Here is a 14831-nt window from a genome sequence, read left to right as displayed (position 1 = left end):
TGTAATCCACTGGGATTGAGAAACGGAGGTGCAAAGAATTCTGTAAAGCAAAGCATGTCTTCACTTTTGAATAGAACATCACCTTTTGATATATACGTATATGAGACTATTAAGTGAAAAGTATGCTGATTTCACACACACACAATTTATCATTATTTGTAAGACTTTAACAGAATATATATTTGTATTTTTACAGAATAGTTCACTTTTCAAAGAGTAACAACGCTTGCAAGTCCAGAGGAGAGAGTTACTGATGTTATCAATCAGAGTAACGGATGTGGATGCGATGGAGAACACATCAATGTATGGTAGGAAATATTTGGATTCTAGGCCTGATCATGATCACATCTATTTTATAAATCAGACTTAGTGTGTATCATTTCCAAATTTTTAAACTAGATAAAGATCATGTATTTGTGTTGCAGACCAACGGAGGGAATTTATGGGGAAGTGATAAAGAACTATGATTTGTAGTTGGCAAGCTACTAAGGTCTTGGGATTTACACTATGTTTATTTTAACAGCCTTCATAAAGAATACAGTTGAATTACACATTTTATTAGTGAGTCAAATACTATATGTCTCAAAAATTTAAAGTGCCAAAGGTTAGAGGTGTACCTGAGATTATAATCTCTCAGGCTCTAGGCCTGAAGACTTTATCTGCAAAAAGCTTTGTCCCTTTAATCCAACGTGACAACAAAATGTTATTGTTTTCTGCATGTGCTACCAGGTGAACAAGGTTGGGAATCCCTGTACCTAAAGCACTCAGATTTCCTTAACGATTTGTTTAGATAAGGTAGAGACAGACTTTAACACCCAAAACGTGATGTCAGGAAGGCCAACTCTGAGACAACGGGGAACCAGAGGACACATAAGCCGAAGTGAAGCTTCCTGGTGGTTTACTGCTATAGACAGTCTGACTCTGTGAATAACAGCTTTGTGGATGCAACCTGTTCTTGCATCTTGCTTTTACTCTTTAGGGTTTTTATACTAGTTCACAACTGTATATCCAAAGCTGTTTCTTAAATTCTTTGGGAATTAAAAAGTGGGTCGGCATTCCACAGAGGAGGAGGGAGACAATGCATCCCCAAATGCAAGTTTTCTACATTTTTTCCCTGACTAGACATGGAATAGTTAGTGTTAATAAGGTCTATCTTACCAAAATGTGTAATTTTCTTTAACTTAAATTAAACTCCTCAAGTAGTGTTAATTGGAATAGTTAGAGGCTATCTCATAGATGATGATGTGAGCTATGACTTTTTGGCAGAAATTTATATTCAGACATCTCCTAATTCTGGATTTCTCAGCTGACTTGCTAACCAAATGCATATATTTAAATGGCTTTTCCCCTGTGCCTGCCAGAAAACTGTTGTAGATGATGCACATTTCATCTGAGAAGCAATACAAAGTTTTTAGAACATTGACTATTACCTATTTCTCTTATAAATGAGTAACTTATCTAGCAATTTTTTAAAAAGTAACTTTCTGTGAAAAGCGCTGCTTGCATGATTTTGCCTATGGGTTCAATCTGGGTAACCACATCTTCAATTAGAGATTTTGAGGCATCTGCCCACTTGAGCAATTATATGTAAAAATATACGGAGATTGTCTTTAACAATAACAATGAACAAGAAAACAAATAAATGAACAAGACCGTTTTGTGTAGGGATAAGTGCTACAAATATAATGAGACAAGGCTGTGTGAGAGTGAATGAAAAACATGTGCATGCAAATGGAGTCCTAAGACTTTTTGATAAGACTGTTGGGGAAAAGCCTCTGTAAACAGGTAATAATTGAGGTGAGAAATGATGGAGCAGAAAAACCCACTATGCGAAAATCTGTAGATTCTAAGGTCCTGATTTGACATGATAAAAAACAGAAAGATGGCATGAGGGTGAGGGATGCACTCTCCATCAGAAGCCACTAACCATGTGAGGCTATTAAAATTTAAAATAAAATAAAGTAAAATAAAATACCCACTCAGTTCCTCAGTGGCACTAGCCATGTTTCAAGGGCTCAACAGCCACCCATGGCTAGAGGCTACCATATTTGAAGTGCAGAGTACGTTTCCATTGTAGAAGAACTTTCTAATAGACAGTGTTGCATAGTGAAGTAGAATTGGAATAGGACGAGAAGTCACAGAGAGTGGCTTGGAAAGATCCTTGCAGGCTGTTGGGGGACTTTAGGTCATGCAGGTGTGACGGGAAGCCTTTGGATGGTTTTAAGGAGGGAACGACATCATAGGATTCACATTTGAAAACCATCACTCTGGCTGTCGTGTAGAAAATGAGTGGTAGGAGGGCAACACCCTCCTCCAAGAAAGTTATTGCAATTGTCCAGGCCAGGGATGATGATGGGTCCTGGGTTGGTTATTATAAGAGGAATGGTGAAAAGTGGATAGATTCAGGTTGTATTTTAGAGAAAGAATCAAGTGGACTTGCTAATAGACTGGAACTAGAGCAAGGCAAACAGAGGAAGGAATGGAGGGCAATACCCTCCTTAGGGGGCTGAGCAACTAGATAGTTGGTTATGTTTTTTTCCTGGGGTGGGAGAGGACCAAGGAGAAATAGGTTGAGCGTGTGGGGATAGTGGAAGGGCAGGGAGGGAGCTGGAAGTTAAGAATTGTTTATTGGATAAATTATATTTTAGATACCCACTGGATTACATGCACGGAGGCCAGGTGTGTAGTGAAGAATGAGTGAACCCATACTGTGGGGTGTAAACTTTTTGAATTTAACAGAATTTCCTAATGATAACTATATTTGGCCAAATGCAAGTGATCTGCAATGGGGTTAATTTCTAGATCCTTTTCACAAAGTAGTAATAAAACACAATCCCTGGCTTTGGCTAAATGGAGGGCTTTAGCAAGTCAAATTTGAATTTTTCTTTCCATTTTCCATATTCTCTTTTTCTGTGTGTACCACATTTTCCTGATCTTTTGGCTGTGTTGTCACTTTCTTGAATTAGAACTCATCAGTCACTGTCTGCAGAAAATGGGAAGTTTCTATTTCTATGTGGTTGCTCAATGTCCGCTTTACGAGTTGGGTCTGATTTCACTTAATATGCTGCACCCAACGCTAGACACTTCTTTCAGGTAGTACAGCACTGCAGCTTTCTGCATCTACCTAAGAAGAGTATTTTGTTGTTTTCATTTCTCTGCCTCCAGATTCTGGATGGTAATGCCGGTGAGGGGTGGAATCTACCTTCTTTCCTTTTGGTGGGACAAATAACTTTCTGGTTGTGATGTTGAGAATTGGGAGAAATCAGGATATTGCCTCTCTAATACTATTGAACACCTGAAGAATGTCACTGTTTAACATACAAATCTAGTGTTTCTGTTCTGCGGCCATTAACAAATGCCATTCTTATGTTTTTTCCGTCACAATGTTGCTTTAATATCTACATCCCACCTCCTACATGTTCAGTTTTTATGGTGATTTATTGTTTTTTTCTAAAGAACTGAGATAATTGTGGGGGGTAGACTACAGTGAAAATGGAAATCTTCTAAAATTCTCACTATTCCTTTCTTTCTAACCTTGATATATGCCCAGATTTTAAGTTTCTCATTTTAATATGCTATTTTTTGATGCCAGTGGATATTAGCATGATATTCCAATCAAGGCTTTTCACTCTGAAATGTTTCAGGTAGGCGCTGGCATATGAATCATATGTCTAAAAAGGAAACTCAAAAAAGTATGTGTGCAGGTTAGGGGGCTCCTTTGTCTTTGGCAAAGACGTCGCTGCTCCTGTTTCTTTAATTATTAAACAGATGGTGCCCACTGCCATTGACTAGCTGCCCAACTTGTTTTCCATGTGGAAACATGGTTCTGGACATCTGATGGCGAGAAGCTGTATCATTGTAGCTCCTCATATCCATTTATGCCCTAATATTAATACCTGTCCCAAACTAGAGCAGGCTGTTTCCCATGAAGCTAAGCTTAAGACTTAAGCCATCTTCTCCCCTATCCCATGATTTAATTTCATCTCAAGTATCTCCTTTGCCTTTTCTTTATATTGCTTCATCTCTACACATAAAATACAGTGGCATATTGAGCCAATTATCCAAATACTCCAGGCTCTAAACACACTTTAACCTGGAATGTCCAGATAATTAAGACACAATTGGATTATTATTATTGAGGGCAAATGGCATAAGGTAGCCATGTTAAAAATGAACAAGAATGGACTATTCTTGTGTTACGTGTAAAAAGAAACTAGCTCCCCACATTGATGGACTTTAAAAAAGTCCATTGAACAGATATTATTTCTCATAATCTGCCAAAAAAGTTAGCTTAAAATTTTTTTCCTTCGGTTTCACAAATACTACATTCCTACAGTACATGAAATGTGTAGCCTGTAAACTTCAATAACTAGGGTCCTGATTCTTTTCTCATAACCTTTATTCATGGTAGACATAGTATTTCACAACCAGACGGCCTTCTAAGATCTTTCCTAGCTCAGCGGCCATGGCTCACGGGCCTAGCCGCTCCGCGGCCTGTGGGATCTTCCCGGACCGGGGCACGAACCCGTGTCCCCTGCATCGGCAGGCGGACTCTCAACCACTGCGCCACCAGGGAAGCCCGAGATTTCTTTATATTACTTTCTGATTGGCTGTTTGGGCTTCCTAACTTGGTACACCTTTTTGAGGCCAGGGTCACTTAATCTCAATGTAGTTTACCATCCACCATCAACAGCAGCTGTTGACTATTATTCTTATATATATATTTTAAAGTAACAATTTTTTAAAAATGCTCTCCCCTCCCCCTTCTTTTTTAAATAATGCTATTACGGTCTAGGTAACTTGTTGAGATTTTCCATTATTTGGCCCAACAGAAAAGCTTGGCTTTTCTGTTGAAAACAGACCTTCCAGCAGGAGCAGTCAAGGCCTTACAATGCCACCTGAAATTGGTTTGCTGTTGTACCTGATATAAGCATCTTTGAATCACTCAGACAGTAGATGTGGCTGTCATTTTTCACAACAGTGGGAAGTCTGTTGACTCCCATCGCCTGCTAAGTATCCAAGCACAGTCCTTTTTTCCCCCCAGCGTCCTGGTCAGCTTGGCGTGAGGGCCAGCCGCAGACCCCCGCGCCCCCCGGATGCAAAGAGCTGGGCGGTGGACGGGTCTGAGCAACTCCTTCGCCAAGGTGCTAGCTGCGCGGCCCGGCTCCGGGGAAAGGAGCGCCAGAGCAGAGAGCAGCGCCTCCTCCGGGGTAGGGGCGGGAGCTGAGCTGGGAAAGCTTTCCTAGGGAGTTGCCTTAAAGAAAGCAAGCGGGATTGCAGATCAGTCCAGCTGCCTGCTTTTTATACAATTGTAACTAGTCGTCTCCACTCGCTTCCCTTCTGCAAAATTGCAAATCACCACCAACCTCGCACCAAAAAGAAGGAAAAAAAGAAAAAAGAGAGAGAGAGAGCGAGCAAATCTCCTTCTCCCTTCTCACCCTCCCGTTCCTCTCACCCTCCCTTCCTCTCCAGCTCGCTCGCCCTCCCTCTTTTCCCTTGCGGCAGCCGCTCGTCTCCCGGACTGGGTCTCTCTCCGACGGGACTTAGCAACTTCTTGGTTATTTCTCAGCCCCTTTTCCATTTTCTCCACCCTTTGCCATGAACTGGACCTACAGACGCTGGGGAGGCTGTGCTTTCTGCCCCAGGGAATGGCGGTTCGCTTCCTGGGGCCGGGCCGGGGAGGATCGGCCGAGGAGAAAGAAAGAGTGATAGAGAAAGAGCTGCAGGAAGGAAGAGAAGGGGGACCTCCATCTGCCGCGGGCCCCGGGCGCAGTAGCGCCCGGGATGGCCCCGAGCTCGCCCTGCGCCCCCGGCTCCAGCAGCGGCTGCGGACCCCGCGCGCAGGAAGCCTCGGGCAATCTTTAAAACCCTGAAGTCCGAAGAGACCCCGGAGGACAGAAGTCGGGGGTGGGGGTGGAGCGGAGAATTTTCAAAGCTTTTCCAAGAGAGAAAAAGAGGAAGTCTGATCGTTTCTGCCTGTGCTAGCTTTTCACTTGAAGGCTCATCTCTGGAGCATCTAGTCTTCACCAGGAGTTATTCGAAAGCTGAAACTTTCAGTGCTCGCGGGCCTGGGAGAAGAAGGAGGGATTCCGAGGGTGGGATTGGGAGGAGAGCAAGCGAGCGTGCGTGCGTGTCTGTGTGTGTGTGTGTGGCGGGGTGGGGGCGTCGGGGGGACTTCGGGGAGTCCGCGAAGAGGGCGCACCATGGCCGTGCCGGGCGAGGCCGCCCGAGTCGGGGCCAAGCCCGGCCACGCAGAGGCGAGGCCGGCCCCCGCGGCGGGCCCGGGCTGCCACCGTCTCGCGGGCCCCTCATCGCCCCGGGACCCGGGCTGCCGCGGCTGCTGGGGCGCCCTGGTGCTGCGGCCCCTCCGGCGCTCGCAGAAACTTTCCTCGGCGCTGTGCGCGGGCTCCCTGTCCTTTCTGCTAGCGTTGCTGGTGAGGCTGGTCCGCGGGGAGATCGGCTGTGACCTAGAGCGGAGTGAGGAGGCGGCGGCGGCGGCGGAGGAGGAGGAAGCTGCCCCCGGAGCAGAAGGGGGCGTCTTCCCGGGGCCTCGGGGAGGTGTTCCCGGGGGCGGCGCGCCGCTCGGGCCCTGGCTGCAGCCCTCGGCGCTGCTCTTCAGTCTCCTGTGTGCCTTCTTCTGGATGGGCTTGTACCTCCAGCGCGCCGGGGTGCGCCTGCCTCTGGCCGTCGCGCTGCTGGCCGCCTGCTGCGGGGGGGAAGCGCTCGTCCAGATTGGGCTGGGCGTCGGGGAGGATCACTTACTCTCGCTCCCCGCCGCGGGGGTGGTGCTCAGCTGCTTGGCCGCCGCGACATGGCTGGTACTGAGGCTGAGGCTGGGCGTCCTCATGATCGCCTTGACTAGCGCGGTCAGGACCGTGGCCCTCATTTCCCTAGAGAGGTTCAAGGTCGCCTGGAGACCGTACCTGGCGTACTTGGCCGGAGCGCTGGGGATCCTCCTGGCCAGGTACGTGGAGCAAATCTTGCCACAGTCCACGGGGGCGGCTCCGAGGGAGCATTTCGGGTCCCAGCTGATCGCTGGGACCAAGGAAGAGATCCCAGTGTTTAAGAGGAGGAGGCGGTCCAGCTCCGTGGTGTCCGCCGAGATGTCGGGCTGCAGCAGCAAGTCCCATCGGAGGACCTCCCTGCCCTGCATCCCGAGGGAACAGGTAAGCGCTGGAAGCCCCTCTCACTCACCTCTCGGGAAAACTTGAAACCCCTGGTATCCGCCACAAAGTGGAGGGAATTCGAGCTCTGGGAACAGAAGGAAAGATAGCCCAGAAAACTGCTCTAACTTCAGACTTAGTTGGAAACTAGCGGGTTTTCCTCCCCCTCTCACACAGTATTTTATAACCTGAACAACAGGAACCCGAATAAGTAATAAAACTAGATGAGCTTTGCGGGGTCTTCCACAGCTGGGCCAACTTTTTAGATCTGCTACACCTGCGTATGGCTTGCCCTGATGCTTTCCTCCTTTAGCAGAAACGTTCGAATTAAGTTTAATTATTTTTTTAAGCGATGGGTGATTTTTAAAACGAGGCTTTTACTAGATTTCTTTCTGTTCCTTTTTATAAAACTTATTTCTTCTAAAGGGACAGGTAAACGTTTATGGACGTCAGTATAAATATTTTACAGTTAAAGCAAGGAATGCTTGAAGGTGAGGTGCTGATACGCTTTCTGGTCTTGCAGTACGTTTTACTTGAAGAGACTGCATTTGGTGGTGCCCAGTTTGTTTTTAAGTGTGATTTGGGGACATACATTATTACATGCTCATGTGTTTTGTATTATCATCATAAACTTCAATTTGGGGAACAATATGTCTGAACTTAGGAATTTGCCAGAATCATGGACTGCGCTGTTGGTATCAACTTCAGAAAACATATCTCTTGAGTTATCTACATACTTCAGTGAATATTTAGAAATTGAAATGGTTTTATACAGGAAACATTAATTCAGGAGAGTATTTCTAAATTGCTGGTAATATCAGTCTTTCAGTGAGGAGGAGGAGGAATCTAGAATTATGAGTGAAGTTATACCAAATAAAAGTTTAGTGAATTATGGGGACCAATTTCCTTATTATCAGTAAGTGTTTTGAGACCATGGAGTATAGTTGCTATAAAGGGCATAAAAGAACAAATCCCAATTTTAAAAGCAGATTGTATCTGAGAAGGAGTACCTCAGTGTTTGCCTCTCTACTCCAAGCTGATTTGACACTTGGGGTAGGGATGGCAGAGAGCTGGTTATGTACAGCAAGTGGAAATTTACACTTTTCCCATTTAAATTTATGCCTACCTGTGGTACTATTAGGACAGCTTTAGGGAGTGAGAGAGTATCCTAAGACATACTAAGCTTTTTCTGTTTAGGTTATTCTGTGGATAATCATTTGGGTGTTTCTAAGAAATAGCAGTCACCATATGGTGTGGTGGCCAGTTTGTTTCTGAAATGGAGTTGAATCCACAGAATGTGGTTGTTTGACATTATTTAGCAGAATGGATGACAACATCATAGTCTCTGTTTATTTTAAAACAAATGTACTTATTTAGCTTTTCGTTTAGATAAAGCAAATATTTCTTGGGTTTAGCTTACTCTAAGAGTGAAGTTAAAAACAGGCCACTGACTGATACTCAGTTTTGGTAGAAATCTGGAAATCACCAGAATAAAGTAAGCTGTCTACTTAAGGGTAAACCAATTAGGGGGGAAAACGTTTTAATTTTTTTTAAAGTCACCTAGAGAATGTCTTTTAAATGAAAACACTGCTAGTTTAAATATTTTTTGAACACACTTTTCTTTAACTTATAAGGAAATGTGATCTGATCATTGCAAAATTGAACCTAAATTTCTAAGTCAAATCTGTGATTTAAGCATAAATAACTTGACTCCAAATTAATATCGTTTAGCCTCTGAAATTAAATTTCTGAAATTTCATAGTAACATTTAGAAGTTAAGGAGTTAAGGGTGGACTTAAGATAAGAAGTTGTTTAGGGGAATTAACCAGCAGCGTTAATTAGCCTGTAGATTTTTATTGGTTTCCCCTGGTTTAAATTGTTAAATGGAGGATTTGAATCATCTGGGAACTTATAAGGAAATATCTGAGCTTTGCATTTTTACGTGTTTTGCTGATGATTTCTGTTGAAAATGTATATTTGTAATCTATTTTGGCCAGTTTTCTTGGCTGCTATTTTTTTAAAGCCTGTGTTTATGAAGAATCTTCTAAAGTGAGAGACTATCTCTTATGGTTGATGGAAAAACAAGGTTACATTTAGCAGAACTTTATTTACTGGAAGTTTTAATGAGGGCATGGGTAAGTGTGTACGTGTTACTTAAGGCTAGTTTTTATATATGACCCATTTAAGTTGTTGCTGAGCGTAATTGTTGGGGGTGGGTGGGAACTAATATGCACTAGGATCTTATAAGACAGGGCAATATCTCATACGTTAGCCTGTGTGAAAAGTTCAGGAGCTATATAGTAAATGGCTTATCTGTTTTATCACAAGGAAACAAACTTCTCATTAAGGGTGCAAAGTGTACCACTGTCGTCTGCATGCTTTATGAAGTCAAGAATCAAAATAATTATAAAACACATATATAACACTGGCCTGAATGCTACCTGAGACAATCCACAGGCAACAAGTGAATTTTAAGTAGAGGTGTGAGGACACAAAACACAGAGAGGCTGGCAGAGGCCTCTTGAGAATTTATTTGGACCTTGCTCATTATGAGGTTTAAAGGTGAGAGAATTCCAGCCTTTTCTTTTCCAGATGAATGATAGTGGCCACTTGCTTGGGAACTATCTCTCTGCAATGACTCAATTCTAAAAGGTCAAGGAGAATAGATGATAAAGTTTTCATAAGGCAAACCAAATGACAGATGGATTTCTGACCCTCCCTTCCTCCCTCCCTCACTCCCTTTCTCCCTTCCCCAACCATACTGAAGACAGTAGATCAGCTATTACATATAGAATTGAGTTTTGCAGCATTGATCATAAAGATCGCTTCAACCAAAGAAAGGAACCATAGATCTAGTCTTCAGTCCCAGGATTAATGGGACATGGGGTGTATCTGTGAGATGCAAGTGAAGGTATCTACTTCAGGAAAGAACAAAGTTGGTAACATTTGCATGGCTTTTAGTTCAATCCTACCAGCCCAGTATCCTCAAGATTTTGTAGAACAGTGAGTCAAACTGTACTATTTTGGTTAAGAAGGCAGAGGGTTCCATTAAGGTGTATGTATCTTTCCTGAGCAGATGTTCACATCCCTGAGCAGGTATCACTGTGCCCTCTGAACTCTAAGGTCCTTAGAATTTCTTGAATTATTAGATATTATGCATGATTAATAAATATGTTAGTTCTAAACATAAAATTTTAACTTAGCAATTTTTAACACTTGGAAATTGTATTTGAAGGGATGTCTCTCTGTTCTCCTTATACATCAATGAATGCAATTGGCCAGACATTCCCCTCTAATTACTGGGACCACCATGCACATTGATTTAAGAAAGATTCCAAACCAATGCCATTTTATTTTAGTTACATATTAAGAAGAATTTAATATCTTTGCCTATGGTTTCACATAAAATAAACACAAGCCGTACGCTTGTCACTGTTAATGCAGTTTTACCACTTCATGACAAAATTCTTTGTGATGGGTACAGTATCAGTCAGAAATGTACAGCTATATACTTCACATTGTGTAATTAAAAATCAAAATAGTTTTCCAGACATAAGTCCTTACAGCTCTCAATTAAACATCTTTAGCAAAAAATATCTTTAGCAGATTTTTGTAGGAATGTAGTAGTTTTTGCAAGAGTCTAGTGGTTGGTTATCAAAAGTAGAATCAAGTATTTCATCAGTGATGTAAGAAAGGTATTTTCAAGCAAAAAAGCCAACAACAAAACAAAAGTAGTAGAATATAGTAGTAGGTGTAGTTTTCAATGGTAGGCATATGGTAGGCCTTCTTACATCATTGGTAAAAAGTATAACTTACTTGCATTTACAGTATAGATTGCTTCTGAAAATACAGAATGTATTGTCCTTTAAACTCCTAAATACATTTCAGGATAATATAACATTTCTCAAATTGAATAAGTTTCCAAAACAACCATGGGTTTTTAATTCAATTGTAGCTTCTATCACATTTCAGGCGTATAACTCTGCTCATGGCTATACAAAGAACAATATTGATTACCTATGACCTGCTGACAGAATTAAAATTAATTAATGCCAATTTTTGAAAACCCTAAAAAGGAAAAACAATATTTTCTCATCCCTTGGGAAAGGTGAGGGAAAAGAATTTTTTGGTGTGTAGGGACAAAATTGTGATTTTACTTTGTGAATATAGACATTTAAAGCATACTGAAAAACTGTTTTGACAGAAAGAGTTAGTGAATCTATATAAATTTACAGAGGTTGGAAGGAGGCAAACAGTAATTTTACTCTTTCTGTATTGAGCCTAAAGTGTAAAAAAGTTAAAACTGTAGAACTGAAAGAAATGCTGTGTATGCTGGGCTGTCATGTTAATTAAATAAACAACCAGAACAGTGACTCTGTGTATGAAATACATTTTGAAAAGCCTGAAGGGGAGGGGTGCAGGCAGGCAAGGGTGAGTGACAGTGGCATGAAAAAACATTCATTATATCTGTAGTGACATTTGTGTGAATTTGTTGTAGTCTGTTAGGAAATACAGCTCTGAGAAGAATCTCTTCAGGACTCTAGGTGAATAAAGGCCTCACCAGATTTAATTTCATGTCCCTTTTCAATAAGTTCTCATTTATTATGTTGAAGTAGGATGTTTATGAGCCTCAGAGTTAGAAATATGCCTATATATTACATTTTAAGATTTTCAGTTAATATGGTTTGTGCCAGTAACAGCCCAGTAGAGTCTATGTAGACTTCCTTGAAAACTTGGCATATTTAATCTAGCAAAAGAATGAGTTTATTTGGGGTTTAGGGGTGGGAGTTGGATTTTTCAGAAAACCTTTTTTTGCATGGGGCAAGTTTCTTGAGCTTTGCGAGATTAGACATAATCCTATGTGTTTCTGGTGAATTGTTTTCATTGGCCATGTGTCTCCTGTTCCATGGAGTCTCCACCTCCCTTTTCTCTTCTGAGTGTGATATTTATAATTGTGTCTTGAAAAAAAAAAGCCTCAAATATATTAGATTGAAAACTCAATTTGCGTTTATTTTCTACATTCATGTTTTCAGCGAAGATCTATCAAATAATTCAGAATGAGCCAAAAGAGTCAGACACCTCCATATTCTTGCACCTAAATCTGTGCTCTGTTAATTATTCAAATGACCGTTAGTTCCTTTACATAGAAATTAAAATCCTTGTAGGAACTACCTATCAGTATATACTTTTACAATTGGTAGTATTTTTTAAAGGAGTATTTTTTGTTTGTTTTTGTTTTCCGTAAGGCTTTCCTGGGGAATGGTCTTAACTTTGCACTTGAGAATGTGCGTTTGCACTGTTGTCAACGTAAGATACACAGGTTTGATCTCTGGGGGGAAAAATCTTAAAGATGTGCAGAAGTTGTAGTTCAGAGAAAGATCTGTCAGATAGCAGTTGTTAAAAATATTAGTGTTCACCCAAAATGTACACTATTTTAAAAGATGCTATCCTTAGCTAATGTTATTCATAAAAGTTTTTGGTCCGTGAACCTATAAAAAGTCATATCAACATATTTTTGTCTATGTGTTAAGCCTTGTGCTAGAAAGCATACAAATTGCACACAGGTATGATGTAGCACCTCAGCCCTGCAGAGCTTAGAACCTAGTTAGGGTAATGAGACATCAACATAAGAAAAGGGGAAATCACAGTAAAATATCTAAATGACCTCTTAGATAATCCTTGAAGGAATGCATACAATAGCTTAGAGCAGGTTTTAAATCTAGATCCAGAACTGTTCATCGCTTCTGTGAAATTTCATGTAAAACTTCACCTGTTCATTTTTCTGGGGAAAATGTTGATATTTTCACAGATTTTCAGAAGGTCCACAACACATAATGGTTAAATATAAATGTTTTATTTAGATTTTGAGCAGGTTTAGGTTTTGAAGACAAGGGAGAATTGTTTCTTTGAAGTGGAAATTAATTTAGTATACACTAATAGGACTTCTGAAATACAGGTAAAAATTTTATAGGATTTAGGACATGTTATACCTCAAGGTACCACAACGATGTTTCTCCTATCCTGAGGTAGTCTATGGCTGTAAGGAACTTGTTGTAATGTGATCTTAAAATGCTTAATTCTGTGCAGGCTGTAGTTAGGAGACTAGAATTAGTCTGATTTTAGAGAAAAGGAAACTGAGGGAGAGTCCGTTAAAAGTATGTAGCAGCCTGCGGCAAAATGTTGGCTTTTATCCAATTCTCTCTTGGACTTGAATCTGTCGCTGGGGGAACAGAGTAGGAAAGGAGTAAGGCAGATCACTTTAAGCCCACATTGCATTTGTAATTTTCAACTCTAAATTCTCTTTCAGAAATAGAAGATTGAGTAAAACCCATTTAGAGGACACATATCACAAAACTCTTTCGAGCCCTTACAGTGAATTTTCTGGTCACGTACCAGGCAGCCTTTAGAATGTATTAATCAGGACTTTGTCCCAGAAATGAATGCCAATTGCATTGCAGAGTCCTACTTTGTAGACTCTTTATCTCATCAAAGAAGAGTGTGCGATGGTGGTGTAAATATTGATTTTGGTTTTCATTTTAGTTTTTCAATAAATTGATTTAAAAATGTTCAGGATTTCAGACTTCAGTTTGAAAAGTCATCTGCACATGGGTAAAGCATTTCTTTGTTAGCAAAAAACAGCTGGTGGGTTTTGTTCACCTAAATTATTTTGCATGGTTTCTGTAGGAATCTGTTAAAATGTAAGTAAATAGGATGTAATATTAGAGGAAGTCATGAAGAACATTACCATTTAGAAGATGGAAAGCTATTTGGGAAAAGTCACAAAGAAACAGCTTCTGTCTGTTTGATTTGATTAGAGCTATCATTTATTATTGAGGAATCTGAATGATTATTACAGATTTTAAGTGTTGCCAGTCCTGCTAAGATAGTGATGAAGTTACTTACATGTATTCATGTTTTTTCATCCTAAGAATATGAATAGTTATAAGGAGCACATGATGTCCGTTGGTGTGTGTGTACGTGTATGTGCAAGACTTTTTCCTCTGCCAGGAAATTGCTTTGGTTGCATCAATTTAGTGGAGAAACAGTGTCACCCAGTGGCTTTGATGAAAACAGTCCTGTAAACATTATAGATAAGCGCTGTCCAATAGAAATATAACAAAGTACTGTATTTTATATTTTCTAGTAGCCTTATAAAAAAGTAAAAAAAAAAAAACAGGTGAAATCCATGATAATACTGTTTAACTTAATCCATTATATCCTGTCAACAGAAAATCAACATAAAAAAGCAAGGTATTTTGCTTTCTGCTTTTTGTGCTAAAGTCAAAATATGTGGTGTGTGTTTTCCACTTACAGCACATCTCAATCTGGTGAAGCCACATTTCAAGTACTTGGTAGACATGGGTGGCTAATGGCTACATTTTGGGACATTTTTAAAGAGGTGAAGTACTTGAATACTAATGTCACCTCTTCTGTTATAATGGAAAATCCATGTAGATTTAATGATATCACTTAATATACAACTGTTCACATTTGTATGTAGTCTTGATAGCTCATTTTTGTACCACTTACCACTCTTATAGTTGGCACGTCAGTCTGTTTTCCCTCTTTTCTTCATTTCTCATTATTGCACATATTTTAAAATATGTTGATTTTAATTGGAGCGGGAGTTTAACAGAGCCCTTAAATAAGGAAGCTTTTTGTTAACTT

The 14831-nt window shown here is 40.7% G+C and overlaps 1 protein-coding gene across 1 annotated transcript in view; it reads left to right on the top strand.

Moving 5' to 3' along the window:
• Positions 1–6182: 6182 nt before the first annotated feature.
• Positions 6183–14831, top strand: part of PDE3A (phosphodiesterase 3A) — a 313166-nt gene continuing 304517 nt past the window's right edge. The window contains exon 1 of the mRNA XM_082636832.1: positions 6183–7166. Within this exon, the coding sequence (XP_082492958.1) occupies positions 6204–7166 (963 nt within the window). The 5' untranslated portion in view covers positions 6183–6203. The remainder of the gene's footprint in view (positions 7167–14831) is intronic.

Source organism: Mesoplodon mirus (assembly GCF_964341445.2).
Source record: "Mesoplodon mirus genome assembly, chromosome: 11".
Classification (NCBI taxonomy): Eukaryota; Metazoa; Chordata; class Mammalia; order Artiodactyla; family Ziphiidae; genus Mesoplodon; species Mesoplodon mirus.
This window is presented reverse-complemented; position numbering and strand designations above follow the sequence as displayed.